The sequence below is a fragment of the Carcharhinus amblyrhynchos genome, chromosome 12, assembly GCF_965287045.1.
Source record: "Carcharhinus amblyrhynchos chromosome 12, sCarAmb.v2.hapA, whole genome shotgun sequence".
Lineage (NCBI taxonomy): Eukaryota > Metazoa > Chordata > Chondrichthyes > Carcharhiniformes > Carcharhinidae > Carcharhinus > Carcharhinus amblyrhynchos.
In genome coordinates, this window is record NC_137335.1 from 29,312,375 (window position 1) to 29,330,638 (window position 18,264).

General features: G+C 43.5%; 1 protein-coding gene across 2 annotated transcripts in view; it reads right to left on the reverse strand.

The window, feature by feature from the left end:
* The window catches only part of cga (glycoprotein hormones, alpha polypeptide), a 28,653-nt gene that overhangs the window by 6,698 nt on the left and 3,691 nt on the right, over nucleotides 1-18,264 (reverse strand). The window contains exons 2-4 of one of the 2 annotated variants that reach the window (XM_080199772.1): nucleotides 14,520-14,594; nucleotides 11,357-11,499; nucleotides 7,751-7,862 (exon numbers count right to left, since the gene is read on the reverse strand). In XM_080199772.1, the coding sequence (XP_080055898.1) occupies nucleotides 7,751-7,862; nucleotides 11,357-11,446 (202 nt within the window). In that variant the 5' untranslated portion in view covers nucleotides 11,447-11,499; nucleotides 14,520-14,594. Of the gene's footprint in view, nucleotides 1-7,750; nucleotides 7,863-7,982; nucleotides 8,420-11,356; nucleotides 11,500-14,519; nucleotides 14,595-18,264 lie in introns of those variants that run through there. The other variant, XM_080199773.1, reaches the window with a different exon arrangement.

Consider the following 18,264-nt stretch of genomic DNA (forward strand, 5'->3'; position numbering starts at 1 on the left):
CATACCTCCCATAATCTCATACGCCTCAACCAAATCTCCCAAACCTTCTCTGCTCTAAAGAAAGTAATCCAAGCCTATCCAGTTGCTCCTTATAGCTCAAATGTTCCATTTCAAGAACATCCTCAGTACCCTCTTTAGTGCAATCACATCCTTCCTTTAGTGAGATGACCAGAACTGCACACAGAACTCCAGCTGTGGCTTTAACAACATTCTGTGCAACTCCAACATAACCTCCTTGTACTTGTACTTTATGCCACGACTGATAAAAATAAGTGTCTCATATGCCTTCTGAATTACCCTATTCACCTGCTTTACTACTTTCAGGGATTTGTCAATAAATACTCCAAGATCTATCTGTTCCTCTGAACTTCCTAGGGTCCTGCTGTTCATTAAATACTCTCTTGTATTATTGCTTCTTCCAAAGCGCATCACCTCACATTTATCAGGGTTAAGTACCAACTGCCACTGCTCTGCCCATCTGACCAACCTATCTATATCTTCCTATAACCTTGTTATTCATTGCTAACCACTGCACCAAATTAGAACATAGAACACTACAGCACAAACAGGCCCTTAGGCCCACTAGTTGCGCCGATCACATCCATGCCTACCAAGCCATAGAACTATCTGTAACTCCCAATCCCATTAAATCCCATATACTCATCCAGAAGTCTTTTAAAAGACCCCAGCGAGTTCACCTCTACCACCACCAACGGTAGCCGATTTCACTCACCACCACCCTCTGAGTGAAAAACTTAACCCTAACATCTCCTCTGTACTTGCTTCCCAGCACCTTAAACCTGTGTCCTCTCGTAGCAACCATTTCAGCCCTGGGAAATAGCCTCCGAGAATCCACCCTATCTATTCCTCTCAACATTTTATAAACCTCTATCAGGTCGCCTCTCAACCTTCATCTCTCCAGGGAGGAGACCTAGCTCCCTCAACCTACCTTCACAAGGCATGCCTCCCAATCCAGGCAACATCCTTGTAAATCTCCTCTGCATCCTCTCAATAGCTTCCACATCCTTCCTGTAGTGAGGCGACCAGAACTGCACACAGTACTCCAAATGGGGTCTGACAAGGGTCTTATAAAGTTGCAGCATTATCTCCTGACTCCTAAACTCAATCCCTCGATTAATGAAGGCCAGTACACCATTCGCCTTCTTGACCACATCCTCCACTTGCGAGGCCAATTTAAGAGTCCTATGGACCCAGACCCCAAGATCCTTCTGCTCTTCAACACTGCTAAGACTCCTACCCTTGATATTGTACTCAAATTATAAACATGCTTATTATTCCTCCCATATTATCTAATTTATGTATATAACAAACAATAAAGTACAATAATAACAAAGATTTGTGTCAGAGCCCTTGCAATTTCCTGTCTTGCCTCTCTGGGATGCAATTCTTCCAATCCTGAGGATTTGTTCATTTTTAAGCCTGTCAAAACTTCCAGTACCTCCTCACTTCCTATGTCAAACTGCTCAAATTCCTCACAGTCCCATTTCCTGAACTCTGTACCTGCGTTCTCCTTTTCCTGAGTGAAGACCGATGAAAAGTATTCATTTAACACCCTTCCAAAGTCCTACCGCTACAAGAATAGATTGCTCTCTTGGTCTTTAATAGGTCCTACTGTTTTTCTGGTTAATTGTTTCTCCTTAATGTATTTATAAAATACCCTAGGATTCTCCCTAATCTTGTTCGTAAGTCCTCTTTCATGCCCCCTTTTGCTCTTCTAATTGCTTTAAGTTTCCTCTTGCATTTCCTATATTCCTCATGAGCACAGAGGATTGATCCTACTGGACTTGGTAAAAACCTTTCGCTTCTTCCTTATTCAGTCCTGAATTGTACTAGACATCCAGGATTTCCTGAACTTTGCACCTACATTTTCCCCTATAGAGAATATATTAGAGCTATAATCTCCCCATTTCCTTTCCTCCCCACCACCACACCCTAGCTCTTCTGTGGACTTTTCCACAAGGAGCTGTTAAGGCAAATATCATAGATGTCTTTAAATGCCCTGTAGATAAGTACATGGAAGAGAAAGAAAAAGGATGTTCAGATACGGTTAGATGATGTACAGTGGGAGGAGGTTCGTGTAGAGTATAAACACCAACAATGATTGGGTATGCTGAATAGCCTTTTTCTCTGCTGTAAATTATATGTAATTCAGTTTGTAGCTCTCGTACATAACTCTGTAACAACTGTACCGCGATAAGAAGGGATATGAAGGTGTGTTTAACCTCCTGTGTACTGGTACTTATGCAACAGCAAAGGAGGCAGGGAGAAATGGGGTGTGGGTGTGCAGAGAGAAGGATGGGATGGGGTTAGTCTGAACCGTGCTGGGACCAGAGTGCTGGCGAATCGAGTAAAGAGGACTGTAGACAGGGCTTTAAACTAATTGGGGGGGGGGGAGGGTGCGAGGGTAGGTGACCTTACGAGGTCGAAAGTTAAGGAGAGTGTACATGTAAGGGAAGAGGCCAAGGATGTCCCAATAATAGAGGGAGTAGGGGGCGTGAGTATAGTTGGTGGCGTTGCGGCAAATAGGGTCCAGGTGAAGGCTGGGATGAAAGCACTTTATCTGAATGCACGAAGCATTCAGAATAAAGTGGATGAGCTGATGGCTCAGATCGACACAAATGGATACGATCTGGTGGCTATTACAGAGACGTGGCTGCAGGGTGACAGGGAATGGGAACTGAATGTACAGGGCTATCAAGTGTTTAGGAAGGATAGGCAGAAGGGAAAAGGGGGGGGCGTAGCTCTGCTGATTAAGGATAGCATCACGGTGGTAGCAAGGGATGATATTGGAGCCAAGGAGCAGAGGGTGGAATCGTTGTGGGTGGAGATTAGGAACAGCAAAGGGAGGAAGACGCTGGTAGGTGTCGTCTATAGGCCCCCGAATAATGATCTGGAGATGGGGCGGGCTGTTAACGCGCAAATAAGTGCGGCGTGCAGGAATGGGACGGCCGTAGTTATGGGGGATTTCAATCTGCATATTGATTGGTCGACCCACGTTGGACGTGGGGGGCTCGAGGAAGAGTTCTTGGAATGCTGCTGGGATAGTTTCCTCGAACAGTGTGTGTTGGAGCCGACGAGGGAGCGAGCTATCTTGGATCTGGTGCTATGATCAAGTAGATAAGGTTGTTAAGAAGGCGTACGGTGTCTTGGCGTTTATTGGTAGGGGGATTGAATTTAGGAGTCGCAGTGTAATGTTGCAACTGTACACTACTCTAGTGCGGCCGCACTTGGAGTACTGTGTGCAGTTCTGGTCCCCGCATTATAAGAAGGATGTGGAGGCGTTGGAGAGGGTGCAGAGGAGGTTTACTAGGATGTTGCCTGGTATGGTGGGGAGGTCCTATGAGGAGAGACTGAGGGATTTAGGGTTGTTTTCGTTGGAAAGAAGGCGGCTAAGAGGGGATCTTATTGAAACATATAAGATGATTAGAGGTTTAGATAGGGTGGATAGTGATAGCCTTTTTCCTCGGATGGAGAAAGCTAGCACGAGGGGGCATGGCTTTAAATTAAGGGGGGGTAGCTACAGGACGGATGTCAGGGGTAGGTTCTTTACCCAGCGGGTGGTGAGGGATTGGAATGCCCTGCCTGCTGCGGTTGTAAATGCGTCTAGTTTGGGGGCGTTTAAGAGATCTCTGGATAGGTTTATGGACGAAAAGGGATTGGTATAGGCTAGTGGGTCATTGTTTTTGTAACTGGTCGGCGCAACATCGTGGGCCGAAGGGCCTGTTCTGCGCTGTAATGTTCTATGTTCTATGTAATGAAGCGGGTAGAATTAGGGACCTTGTGGTGAAGGATCCTCTTGGGGAGAGTGATCATTGTATGGTGGAGTTTCTGGTGCAGCTGGAGGAGGAGAAAGTGGGTTCCCGGACACGCGTCCTTTGTTTGAATAGAGGGGAATACGGTAGGATGAGAGAAGAATTGGCGAATGTGGACTGGGAGAGCGCGTTGGAGGGAGGGTCTGTTAAGGAGCAGTGGAGGATCTTTAAGGAGATCTTTCTTGGTGCTCAACGGAAATTTATTCCAATGGTCAAAAAGGATAGTAGGAGGAGAGGTAATAAGCCGTGGATAACGAAGGAGGTGAAGGAAAGTGTTAAACTAAAAGCGGAGGAATTTAGAGTAGCTAAGAGTAGTGGGCGAGAAGAGGATTGGGAGAGGTTTAAATGTCAACAAAGATTGACAAAGAAGTTGATAAGGAAGGGTAGGAGAAACTATGAAGCTGGGCTAGCGCTTAATATAAAAAAGGATAGCAAGAGTTTTTATAAATATATAAAAAGGAAGAGGCTGGCTAGGGTGAATGTTGGTCCTTTAGAGGATGAGAAAGGGGACCTAGTGGTAGGGGATGGGGATATGGCTAAGGTATTGAATAACTTTTTTGTTTCTGTCTTCACGGAGGAGGACGTGAATAATTTGCCAGGTGTTAGCGATGGAAAGGTGGTAAGACTGGAGGGTCTTAATGACATTACTGTTACTAGAAAGGCGGTGCTCGACAGACTGGAGGGGCTGATTGTGGACAAGTCCCCAGGACCGGATGGAATGCATCCGAGGGTTCTGAAAGAAATGGCGGAGGTGATAGTGGATGCCTTGGTGGTTATTTTCCAAACGTCGCTGGATTCCGGGGAAGTGCCGGATGATTGGAAAACGGCTAATGTTACGTCGTTGTTTAAGAAGGGTGCCAGGCAAAAGGCGGGGAATTATAGGCCAGTTAGTTTAACGTCTGTGGTAGGTAAAATGTTACAATCTGTCATTAAGGAGGAAATTGCGAGGCATCTTGAAGGGAGTTGCTTGATAGAGCAGACGCAGCACGGTTTCATTAAAGGGAAGTCGTGTCTGACAAATTTACTGGAGTTCTATGAGGATGTGTCTAGGGCGGTGGATACAGGAGAGCCGGTGGATGTGGTCTTTCTAGATTTTCAGAAGGCGTTTGACAAAGTGCCTCACAAGAGGTTATTGCAGAAGGTCGAGGGACATGGAGTTGGGGGTAGGGTGTTAGCGCGGATAGAGGATTGGTTGTCAAATAGGAGGCAGAGAGTGGGGGTCAATGGGTGCTATTCGGATTGGCGGATGGTGACTAGTGGAGTGCCCCAGGGGTCGGTGCTGGGGCCTCAGCTTTTTACCATTTATATAGATGATCTGGAGGAGGGAACCGAGTGTAGAGTGTCGAAATTTGACACCAAGATTGGGGGAACGGCAAATTGTGCGGAGGGTGTGGAGAGTCTGCAGAAGGATCTAGATAGGCTGGGTGAATGGGCCAGGAAATGGCAAATGGAATTTAATGTTGGCAAGTGTGAGGTGGTCCACTTTGGTAGGAAGAATGGTAGGAAGGACTATTACTTATGGGGCGAAAAACTGCAGCAGGCGATGGTGCAGAGGGACCTCGGGGTCCTTGTGCATGAGTCGCAAAAAGTCACCAGCTTGCAGGTGCAACAGGTGGTCAGGAAGACGAATGGGATGCTGGCCTTCATAGCGAAGGGGATTGAATATAAAAGTAGGGAGGTCTTGCTGCAGCTGTATAGGGCATTGGTGAGGCCGCAACTGGAGTACTGTGTGCATTTTTGGGCGCCGCACCTGCGCAAAGATATTTTGGCCTTGGAGGGAGTGCAGAGGAGGTTTACTAGGCTGATACCGGAGTTGAGGGGGTTGAGCTATGAGGAGAGGCTGAATAAACTGGGCTTGTACTCGTTAGAGTTTAGAAGAATGAGGGGAGATCTCATTGAGACGTATAAGATGATGAATGGGATGGATAGGATAGAGGTGGAAAGACTCTTCCCGCTCAAAAAAGACAATAGGACTAGGGGGCACAGCCTCAAGATAAAGGGGGGGCGGTTTAGAACGGAGTTGAGGAGGAACTTCTTCACTCAAAGGGTGGTGAATCTCTGGAATTCTCTGCCCGTTGAAGTGGTGGAGGCTGCCTCGCTAAATATTTTTAAGACGCGGGTTGATGGGTTTTTGATAGGAGAGGGGATTAAGGGTTATGGGGAGAGGGCGGGAAAGTGGAACTGAGCAGCGACAGATCAGCCATGATCTTATTGAATGGCAGGGCAGGCTCGAAGGGCTGGATGGCCTACTCCTGCTCCTATTTCTTATGTTCTTATGTTCTTATGAAAGCTAGGCCAGGTTTTGCAATTATTTACAACTGATTTACATTGGGAGAACCAAAGGCAAAAAACACAAATTGGTGTTGGGTCTTCAAGCTTTGAACTTCCCATGTTGCAGCACCTATTGAAAGCATTTTCACCATTTCATAGCCAGAAGTTTGCCTTTCCATACATGTTAAAACTTGTGTCCAGTGATTAGGTGAGCATTTTTGAATTTCATGTTTCAGTTGGTACATTTATCTAAGTGCATTGTTTTGCATGTTGATTTTATCTAGCCTTTTATTTTTTGAAACCTTTAAGACTCTACTGGTGAGGGGAGTTTCACTTTGATTTTGCAAAAGCTCCCATTGGTCAGATGTCCATTTGGGATTCTTTCTTGCCCCCACCCTCCATCTGAGAGCTGGAGTTTAGGAAGCTTTCCAGAGGATTCCTGCAGTTGAAGCATGTGGCACAGAGCCTCAAATACCCAACTGGAAGGCTGATCCATAGATTCATCAGCTCTCATTGTGTATGTTAACAAACACGTGCCTTTGCCAGCTTATCATGATGAACGAAATGTTTCTATAGGTTTGAATTGTGCCCTCACAGTGTCATCTTGTTTTGTCAGAAGTTTTGAGAGGTTGAGAAATAAGAGGATATAGAATAAGTTTAGAGGAAACAGACTAAAGTAGATGTGGAGACAAAGCTACCTCATTTTTCAACAAATGGCAAAAATACCATTTGAGACTACTCAATAGGAGATGGGGTTTATGAAATTGTGTATATAGTGCAGTGTTCTTGTAAGCATCCTGACACACTCAGAAGATTCTAGGTTTGACTCCTGTCTGGCTCGAATTTGGGGCGACACCGTGGCATACTGCTTAGCACTGCTGCCTCATAGCGCCAGGGACCTGGGTACAATTCCTGGCTTGGGAGGACTCTGTGCTGAGTATGACATTTGCCCAGTGTTTGCGTGGGTTTCCTCCGGCTGCTCCAGTTTTCTCCCACAGTCCAAAGATGATCTGGAGATGCCAGCATTGGACCGGGATAGGCACAGCACAAAGTCTTACAACACCAGATTAAAGCCCAAAAGGTTTATTTGGTGGCACAAGCTTTTGGAGCGTTGCACCTTCACTTGATGAAGGAGCAGCGCTTCAAAAGCTGATGCTACCAAATAAACCAGTCCAAAGATGTGCAGGCTAGTAGGATTGGGGGTGCTAAATTGCCAGTTAGTGTCAGGGGGACTAGCTAGGGTAAATACATGGGATTCTGGGGATTGGGCCAGGGTGGGAATGTGGTCAGTGCAAACTCAATGGGTCAAATGGCTTCCCTCTGCACTGCAGGATTCTCGTTCCCGATGCCATGTATCACATATTGTACACAAGCATGACCTCTTCCTTAATATGGCCATCACCACAGGACATTTGCTATATATTCTATAAATGTGGCTAGATATCTATCCTGAAGATGACAATGCATCAGGATTCATCACTTAAAATTTTGTCTTCTGAGTTTTTATTGCTTTAACAGTTGCAGGATTTATCAGTGTTAGTATTCTTTTGTCTTCTTTCTTAATATCCTACACCATATCTTAACTCTTCAAGTGGTGGCTTAAATACAACCACTTGCCAGTCCTGTTGACCCTATGTGATATTCACCCGGTGCTGCAGCCTCCACTTCAGGGAAGGAACGCACACCCTGTTCTACCACGAGAAGAACAACCAAAGCCAGTCCACCACACTTCATGTAACGAGCCATTCTGTACACAAGCTGAAACGTAAACAACAACCATTAAAAATAATTAGTATTGTTACATGATCAAATCAATGTAAAAAATACTGAGCCATTTATGTTTAAGACAATAACTATTTTGCTACCTCTGCAACCAACCATTTCTTACTTCCACCATCAAGGCTCCAAAACCCTCAATCTGTATTCAAAACTTGCAGTTTCAGTTTCTCTTCTTTCTCTCCTTGTGACCTCGCCAAGGTGGTTATGTCCATCGTCTCCCTCTTATGGTCGATGAAGGCAGTGCTTCCGGTGTGTTGTACATGATTTTCAAAAGGCATTCAATATAGTGCCACACGACTGACTTGTGAAAAAAGTAATAGTTCATGGAATAGAAGGGACAATAGCAATGTAGATACAAAATTGATGAGGAAACAGAGAGTATTAGACAACAAATATTTTTCAGCCTGGAGGAAGGTTTGCAGTGGAGTTCCCCAAGGATCAGTATTGGACCCAATGCTGTTCCAGATATATATTAATGATCCAATTCTTGGTATACAGGGGACAATTTCAAAATTTGCAGATAATACAAAACTTGGAAGCACTGTAAACTGTGAGGAAGACACTACAGAACTTCCAAAGCTTGTGGACAAGTTCGTGGCAGATAAGTGGCAGATCAAGCTCAATGCAGAGATGTAAGGTGATGCATTTTGGTAGGAAGAACAATACAAAATAAGGGGTAAAATTATTTAGGGGGTGCAAGAGCAGAGGGATCTGGGTGTATTTGTGCATGGATCATTGAAAGTGGCAGGACAGGTGGAGAGAAAAGTTAATAAAGCATGAAACATCCTGAGCTTATAAATAGGGGCATAGCATACATTGAGAGAGTAGATAGCAAGAAATTGTTCCCGCTCATAAAAGGATCAAGGACAGCATAAATTTAAAGTGATTAGCAAAAGAAGCAGATGTGATGTGAGAAAAAACTTCTTCGGACAATAAGTCATTTGGGTCTGGAATGCATTGCCCGGAGGTCTGGTGGAAGCAAATTCAATCGAGGAATTCACAAGTATATTAGATGATATGATTAGCTCAGTTGGCTGCATGACTGGTTTGTGATGCAAAGTGACGCCAGCAGCGCAGCTTCAATTCTGGTTGAAGTTATACTTGAAAGCCCTGACTTCTCAATCTTGCCCCTTGCCTGAGGTGTGGTGATCTTCAGGTTGAATCACCACTAGTCAGCTCTCCCCCTCAAAAGGGAAAAGCAGCCTATGGTAATTTGAGACTATGGTGGCTTTACTTTTACTTTAGATGATTATTTACATAGAAATAATGTGCAGTGGTACAGGAAAAGGCAGAGGAATGTCACTAAGTCACACATTGATGATGGGCTGAATGACAACCTTCTATGGCATAACAGTTCTGTGATGCATGTTTTTTGGCATTATTTGGAATACACAAAGCTTTTGTAAATTGTTACAACATATTCAATTATAAGTCACTTTAATTTCCATGCATTACATTTTGATACAATTAGAAATCTTGTTATCATCAAGATTTTGAATTGCATCTGCATCACCACAAAAACAGGTCAAAACACACAAAAAGCTTCAAATCCAGCACCTTTGGCTAGATACATTACCTACCAAACCCATGATTGTGTGGAATAAGAAATATTGGAAGAGACATGATTGAGTGGAGTTCTCTAGTTTCAATTCTTCTATTCTAGAAATTTTGGGATATTCCCAGTGTAGCAGGGCTGTGAACGGCACTAATCTAAATATATGCAAATGTGCATCTGAGCAGAAGAAGTGAGGAATGGGCCATGCTTATTGCCCAAAGGACAACAATGAGTAGCATCATTTTCATCTTTACTTTGTAAATTGCTTTGTAAATGTAATAGAAGTCTCATCTTATGCTTAAATGAAATCATAACTTTTACCATAAAATCATGGACTGGTTACAGCACAGAAATGTACATGCTGACTCTGCAAGAACAGCCAGCTAGTCCCATTTTTCTTCCCCTTACCCCACAACATTTTATCCCCCAGATACCCAATTCCCAGTACCAATATGGAGTCAGCTTCAAAATATTGAACAGCTCGTACTGAGAGCCACAAAAATTTCTTACAATGGCAAGCCAGCCAACAGCTATTGATATATGTTGGCGTAAATGGGCTTCTAGATTACAGAATTCTGGCGTTGCCTTGTCAATTACAAAAAGAAAACCTTGGGGAGAGTCTTACCAGCAGAGTTCTGGCAATTCATTCAGGACAGCAGAGTCAAAAAGAGTTGGCAGTTCCAGAACTAGAAAATTTGAAAACTTACCTAAAACAGATTGTCATTTTTAAGCAATCCAGAAAGGGACTCATATCACAAGATAATACGACAAACAATATAAAACAAAGGATAAGTTCTGAAGGGGAAGCAAGAGCAGAGGACCGGAGTGTTTATGTGCATAAGTGACAGAGCAGATTCAGAGGCCAGTTAACAGTATATACAAAGCAGTTAATAAAGCATATCCTAACAATAGAGATACAGAGTACAAACGCAAAGGAGATTATGCTAAACTTGTGAAAGACATTGGCTCGGCATTAACTAGAGTCCAGTCCTGGATGCCATACTTTCGGAAAGATGTTAAGATATTAGAGAGGGTGCAAAAAAGTTTCACAAGAATGGTTTCAGCAATGAGGAATTTAGGTTACAAGTTCAGATTGAGGAAGGAAAGTTGAGAGGAGATTTGGTCAAGGTATTAAAACTAATGGAGGGACCTGTACAGAATAGATAGGGAAAAACTTATCCCCATTAGTGGAAGCATCAAAAACAAGAGGGCACAGATTTAAAGTAACTGAGAAAAGAAACAACTGAGACACAAGAAAATTTTTTCACACAGCAAATAGCTAGGATCTGGAATACACTGACTAAGATTGTGATGGAGGTAGTTTCAATTAAGGCATTCAAGAGGTAATTGGATTAATATCTGGAAAGGAAGAATTTACAAGAAGGCAAGAAATGGCTTTGGGTGAAATGCTCATTTGGAGAGCTGGCACGGATACAAAAGGCTGAATGGTCTCCTTCTGTGCTGTAACAATTCTGTGACAACTGCTCTTTCAGAATTCAGAATTTAACCGATAGACAATATTTTAGTAAAACCATTCAACTGAAAAATGTCACATCTGGCAATTCAGCACTTCCTTCTTATGCACTATTGCATCATTCTGAGTTGAAATTTGTTGTGGCACTTGAACCCACTATCTGACTGAGAGGTGAAAGTGACATTATCAAAACTGATGTGTGACACTTAAACGTGAAATGGAATTGGTGTAAATACTGTTAAAGTATCATGTACATCTGAACTGTCATTGTTGTAGAATTACTACGCTTTTTTTTCTGAAAAAGAAAAATGAATCCACGTATCTTATTATATACCAGCAAACGTTTTACTAACACTATGTCATTATTTCAGTTCACTGAAGATACAGTATAATGTTGTTTTTAGAAAAAACAGACTATAAAATTAAGTAATGTATTCTACTCACCGTTGTCCTGATCTGTAATTTGTAGGTAACCTGGTTGAGATGATGATTTGTCTGTCTATTTTTGCTGTTCTCCACCTTTGGCTGTTGCATGGCTGGATCATGCTACCTTTATACCCACTGTGACTTGTCATATGCACCTGTACCTGACGCAATGGATTAGGCATTGCATAAACATTAGCTCAACTGATGCAATTATCCACTCAGCCAAATCCTGCTCAAGAACAGATTTGGTAGATAAACCACTTAACAACAGTTCAATTTCTCCTCATCCCCATATTCAAGAGATTAGAGAAAAGTACCAGCAGCTCCAGATAATTTCAGTCACTGTGACATTGAAAACGAGAGGATTATGATAATAAGACAATTCAGTCATTTCAAACATTGTCTTCCAAATTTGATCAAGTACTAACCCGGAAATAAACATTAAAGGTTTGTGACAGTACCCACATTTCAAGATATTAGGTGCAGTCTTGCCACCACCATTGTCAGCCAGACAGGGAGTTGCCAGCAAAAATAAGAAGCTTCCTCACAGTAACAAAAATAGGAAATAAAGAATCAGAAGCACAAACAAGTTAATTTAACCCATTATATCTGCACCTGTACTTTTGTCCATCCAAGCCACCTAACAACTCATTCATCTGCTTACTCCTCATACCCTTTATATCTCGTCCTTTCAAGAATCTATCTTTAAAATAATTTGGACACTTTTTCAACAATGACCATGGCAGAGAATTCAGGGAAGGTCCCTTAGATTAGAAAATATTCAAAAAGGGAACAAGACAGAAGACAGAAAAACTACAGGCCAGTTAGTGTAACATCTGTCATAGGGAAAATGTTAGAAGCTCGTTATTATAGGAGCAAGAGCAGGGCACTTGGATAAGTCCCAGGTGATCAGGCAGAGTCAACATGGTTTTGTGAAAGGGAACTCTTGTTTCATCAACTTATTAGGGTTCTTTGAGGAAGTAACATGATAAAGAAAAACTAGTGGATGTACTGTACTAAGATTTCCTAAAGTTTAGAAGAGTAAGAGATTAGAAATCATTGAAGATCCTGAGGGGTCTTGACAGGATGGACATGGAGGGGATGGAGATTCTCTTGCAGGAGAATCTAGAATTAGGGGTCACTGTTAGAAAATAAGGAGTTGCCCATTTAAAACAGATTAGGATTTTTTTCTCATGAGTCTCTGGAACACCTTCCTGAAAAGGAGGTGGAAGCAATATTTTTAAGGCAGATGCAAATAGATTCTTGGTAAGCAAGTTGGTAAAAGGTTACTGGGGGATAGAATTTTTTGAACCAGCCTTTATTGGTTGCTTTGTAACACTGGGTGTTAATTGACCATGTTTTAATGAGAGCAAAAACCTTTAAACCTTGTTTAAAAAGGGTAGCAGGCAAAAGGCAGGTAACTATAGGCCGGCTAGTTTAATGTCTGTTGTGAGAAAAATGCTTGAATCCGTCATCAAAGAAGAAATCTTGAGAAGAATTGTTTGATACAGCAGACGCAGCACAGATTTGTCAGGGGGAAGTCGTGTCTGACAAATTTATTGGAATTCTATGAGGATGTGATTAGTGCGGTAGACAGAGGGGAACTGGTGGATGTGGTGTTTCTCGATTTTCAGAAGGCATTCGATAAGGTGCCGCACAAAAGGTTGCTTCAGAAGGTTAGGGGGCATGGAGTTGGGGGTAAGGTATTAGCGTGGATAGAGGATTGATTGTCTAATAGGAGGCAGAGAGTTGGTATCAATGGGTGCTATTCTGATTGGCGGTTCTGACTAGTGGAGTGCCGCAGGGATCGGTGCTGGGGCCTCAGCTATTTACCATTTATATAGATGATCTGGAGGAAGGAGCTGAATGTAGGGTGTCGAAATTTGCTGATGACACAAAGATAAGTGGAAAAGCAAATTGTGCGGAGGGTGTGGAAAGTCTGCAGAGGGATCTAGATAGGCTGAGCGAGTGGGCGAGGACCTGGCAGATGGAGTATAATGTTAGCAAGTGTGAGGTTATCCACTTTGGCAGGAATAATAGTAGGTGGGATTACTATTTAAAGGGCGAAAAGCTGCAGCATGCTACGGTGCAAAGGGACCTGGGGGTCCTTGTGCATGAGTCACAAAAACCTAGTCTGCAGGTGCAGCAGATGATCAGGAAGGCGAATGGGATGCTGGCCTTTATAGCGAGGGAGATAGAATATAAAAGCAGGGAGGTCTTGCTGCAACTGTTCAGGGCACTGGTGAGGCCGCAGCTGGAATACTGTGCGCAGTTTTGGTCACTGCACTTGCGCAAGGGTATTTTGGCCTTGGAAGGAGTGCAGAGGAGGTTCACGAGGCTGATACCGGAGATGAGCGGGTTGGACTATGAAGAGAGACTGAATAGACTGGGTCTGTACTCGTTGGAGTTTAGAAGGATGAGGGGGGATCTTATAGAGATGTATAAGATAATGAAGGGGATGGGTAGGGTAGAGGTAGAGAGATTCTTTCCACTCAAAGGACAGCAGGACTAGAGGGCACAGCCTCAAGGCGGGGGGCAGTTTAGAATGGAGTTGAGGAGGAACTTCTTCACTCAAAGGGTGGTGAATCTCTGGAATTCTCTGCCTGTTGAAGTGGTAGAGGCTACCTCGCTAAACTTATTTAAGACACGGGTAGATAGGTTTTTGGTAGGCAAGGGAATTAAGGGTTATTGGGAGAAAGCGGGAAAGTGGAACTGAGCCACTTCAGATCAGCCATGATCTTATTGAATGGCGGGGCAGGCTCGAAGGGCTAGATGGCCTACTCCTGCTCCAATTTCTTATGTTCTCATGTTCTTAGAAATGCTATAATTTCTCTTCAGAGAGAGTGATTTTTCATTAAATCTTAGTCAGTTGTATATTTTGCTCAAACAACATACTTTATTACTTTTTGATCATAATGGATGGCAGAGCAGGCTCAAGATGCTATAAGATGTATGCCTGCTTGTATTTATGTTTTTTTGATTTGTTGCACTTGGTCTCAGAAATCCCATTCAAACAATCAGGTTTCTGAATCATCACCAAATTTCACCATGGCTCGTGGTGTTTTTATTCTGTGGACAAGTGCCACCAACAAGAGTACTTTCTGCTTCCTCTCTTTAATACTGTTAGCTGGAAAAAAATAAGCATGCACTCTGCGTATTGGGACCAGTCTTCAATGCTTACATTGTAGGCTTCCAGCTTACCAAAAGGGAATACTTTTCTTACTGTTGAATTACTTGTCTCAGCAGTAAAGGTTGTCTGGAGAGTAGAAAAAAATTCATTTTAGTCCTCATCACCAATGTAATAATCTTATTGAAACCAATGTTGCGTTATCCACATACTTTATTTATAACATGCACAAAGTACCACTTCTGCGACTACTGTCAGTCTGAGTGGAGCCAGCTGGTTTTAAAGCCTCTGCTACTCCTTCCCTTTTGGAAGATCCTCCACTCACTTAGTTGGGGAGATTGTATTCTACGAGGCCCACAGAGAGATCTATTGATGATCTCCTGTTGCCACCATAACAAGGGCGCACCTGATTGAAGTGTATAAAATCATGAAGGTCATAGACAGGGTAGATAAGAAGAAACCTTTCCCCTTACTAGACAGGTCAATAATTAGGGGGCAAAAAATTTAAGGTAAGGGGCAGGATAGTTAAAGGGGATTTGAGGAATCTGGAAGAACCTTCACTACATTTAAGAAGCATTTAGACGAACACTTGAAATGCCATAGCAAAAAAAGCTATGGACCAAATACTGGAAAATGGGCCAAAGGGTCTCTTTCTGTGCTTAAAGCTCCATGACTCTTTGATTATAATTTGTCAAAATATCATTTACTGACTGAGTCACTGATAGGTCCCCACCAGATTTTGATTTAGCTCTAAAGCCTAAGTATGAGACACTAATAGCAACTAGTAAAAACAACTTGCATTATGCATTGCTTTTAATGTAAAACAATCCAGAGAGATGTCATGGAGGTGAAAACAGGCACCAAGGTCTGGTGTAAAAGAAGAGGCATTCAGGGGAGGCATGGCCACAATCATAGATTTTTGGCAACCTTTTGAAAGTGGGAATAGAAATAGCAACTTTGAGGGAATTCCAGGGTGTAGACTGTAGCATCTGCCACCAATGATTTGTTGAGGAAGTAGCGGAAAAGAGACCATGGAACATAGAACATTACAGCGCAGTACAGGCCCTTCGGCCCTCAATGTTGCACTGACCAGTGGAACCAATCTAATGACCCTCTAACCTGAACTATTCCAATGTTATCCATATGCCTATCCACTGACCATTTGAATGCCCTTAAAGTTGGCGAGTCCACAACTGCTGCAGGCAGGGCATTCCACGTCCTTACTGCCCTCTGAGTAAAGAACCTATCTCCGACATCCGTCCTATAATTACCACCCCTTAATTTAAAGCTATGTCCCCTTGTGTTAGCCATCACCATCCGAGGTAAAAGGCTCTCACTGTCCACCCTATCCAATCCTTTGATCATCTTGTATGCCTCAATCAGGTCACCTCGTAACCTTCTTCTCTCCAATGAAAATAACCTCAAGTCCCTCAGCCTTTCCTGATAAGACCTTCCCACCATACCAGGCAACATCCTGGTAAAGCTCCTCTGCACCCTTTCCAATGCCTCCGCATCTTTCTTATAATGCGGCAAGCAGAACTGTACGCAATACTCCAAGTGCGGCCGCATCAGAGTTTTGTACAGTTGTAACATGACCTCACAGCTCCGAAATTCAATCCCTCTACCAATAAAAGCTAACACACCGTACGCCTTCTTAACAACCTTACCAGAATTGTAAGACCAGATGCTTCTGTGTGGAGTTGGATGAATTGGAGAAAGGAATAGGTGAAGCTATAAAGCAATCTATGAATGAGTACAAGGATTTTGAATTAAATGCTTTGGTGCAGTCAGTCTGTGGAGCTTGAAAAAGATGTGTAATACATAGGGGAATAGGATATAAGGGCATGGAACTAGGTGGCCAAAGTTATCTGAAGGAACCAAAATAACACAGCATACCCAGAAGTAATACACCATGCAACACAACATATATTTGAGTCAATTATCATTCACTGAATTCAGAGCCTCTGCAAGACCAATTTGCCAAATGACAGAACTCACGGCACTGCAATTGCACATGGTCTATTAAGAGCATAAGAAATAGGAGCAGGAGTAGGCCATCTGGCCCTTCGAGCCTGCCCCGCCATTCAATAAGATCATGGCTGATCTGTCGTGGCTCAGTTCCACATTCCCGCCCTCTCCCCAGAACCCTTAATCCCCTCTCTAATCAAAAACCCATCAACCCGCGTCTTAAAAATATTTAGCGAGGTAGCCTCCACCACTTCAACAGGCAGAGAATTCCAGAGATTCACCACCCTTTGAGTGAAGAAATTCTTCCTCAACTCCGTTCTAAACCGCACCCCCTTTATCTTGAGGCTGTGCCCCCTAGTCCTACTGTCCTTTCTGAGCGGGAAGAGTCTCTCCACCTCTATCCTATCCATCCCATTCATCATCTTATACGTCTCAATGAAATCTCCCCTCATTCTTCTAAACTCTAACGAGTACAACCCTAGTTTATTCAGCCTCTCCTCATAGCTCAACCCCCTCAACTCCGGCATCAGCCTAGTAAACCTCCTCTGCACTCCCTCCAAGGCCAAAATATCCTTGCGTAAGTACGGCGACCAAAACTGCACACAGTACTCCAGCTGCGGCCTCACCAATGCCCTATATAGCCGCAGCAAGACTTTTATATTCAATCCCCCTTGCTATGAAGGCCAGCATCCCATTCGCCTTCCTGACCACCTGCTGCACCTGCAAGCTGGGTTTTTGCGACTCATGCACAAGGACCCCGAGGTCCCTCTGCACCGTCGCCTGCTGCAGTTTTTCTCCACGTAAGTAATAATCCTTCCTACCATTATTCCTACCAAAGTGGACCACCTCGCACTTGCCAACATTAAATTCCATTTGCCAGTTCCTGGCCCATTCGCCCAGCCTATCTAGATCCTTCTGTAGACTCTCCACACCCTCCGCGCAATTTGCTGTTCCACCAATCTTGGTGTCATCAGCAAATTTCGACACCATACACTCGGTTCCTCCTCCAGATCATCTATATAAATGGTAAATAGCTGAGGCCCCAGCACCGACCCCTGGGGCACTCCACTAGTCACCAACCGCCAACCCGAATAGCACCCGCTGACCCCCACTCTCTGCCTCCTATTTGACAACCAGTCCTCTATCCACGCTAACACCCTACCCCCAACTCCATGTCCCCTGACCTTCTGCAATAACCTCTTGTGAGGTTGTAGGTCAGGTTGATCATTCTGTATTTTTTTCACTTACTATCCTTTTTTTTATTCATTCATAGGACATGGGATTATTTTCCTTCTGTTAGCGCGAGTGGGCAAAACGACCACTACGGACTCAGGGTGAAGTTCAATAACGGCACAGCTTTATTTTCTTTTTACGTCGACGGAGAAGCACAGTCAGGACATACAATCGGACTGTCCCGAAAGTGCTCTAAAGACTCCCCCACAACTTCGCGTTTCAAATGCTAATCCTTTATTTACAGTTTTTGACTTCAGCCATCCTGTTTCGATGTTTGAGTGTTGCAGCAATTGTTTTAAGTGTGTGTTAATCGTTTTTGTCTGGTTGGTTATCAATGGTCTAGAATCTCTGGGGTTTGAACCATAGGTGTGTTATTGATCTCAAGAGTTTTGAGGGGCCAGGGACGCTTCCTTAACGGTGTTAATTTTAGGTGTCTCCATGGGTTGTTTGACTGGTTTAGAAGTGCTGATTTTGATGGGGTGGGGATGTGTTCTTTAATTTAGTTCCTGTAGGTGCCATTCTGTCCAATTTCCCTTATGTGCTAGCCCTCATTTGCATTCTAAAAGCATGCTCTTGCCTACTGATCAGTGTCTGTTAC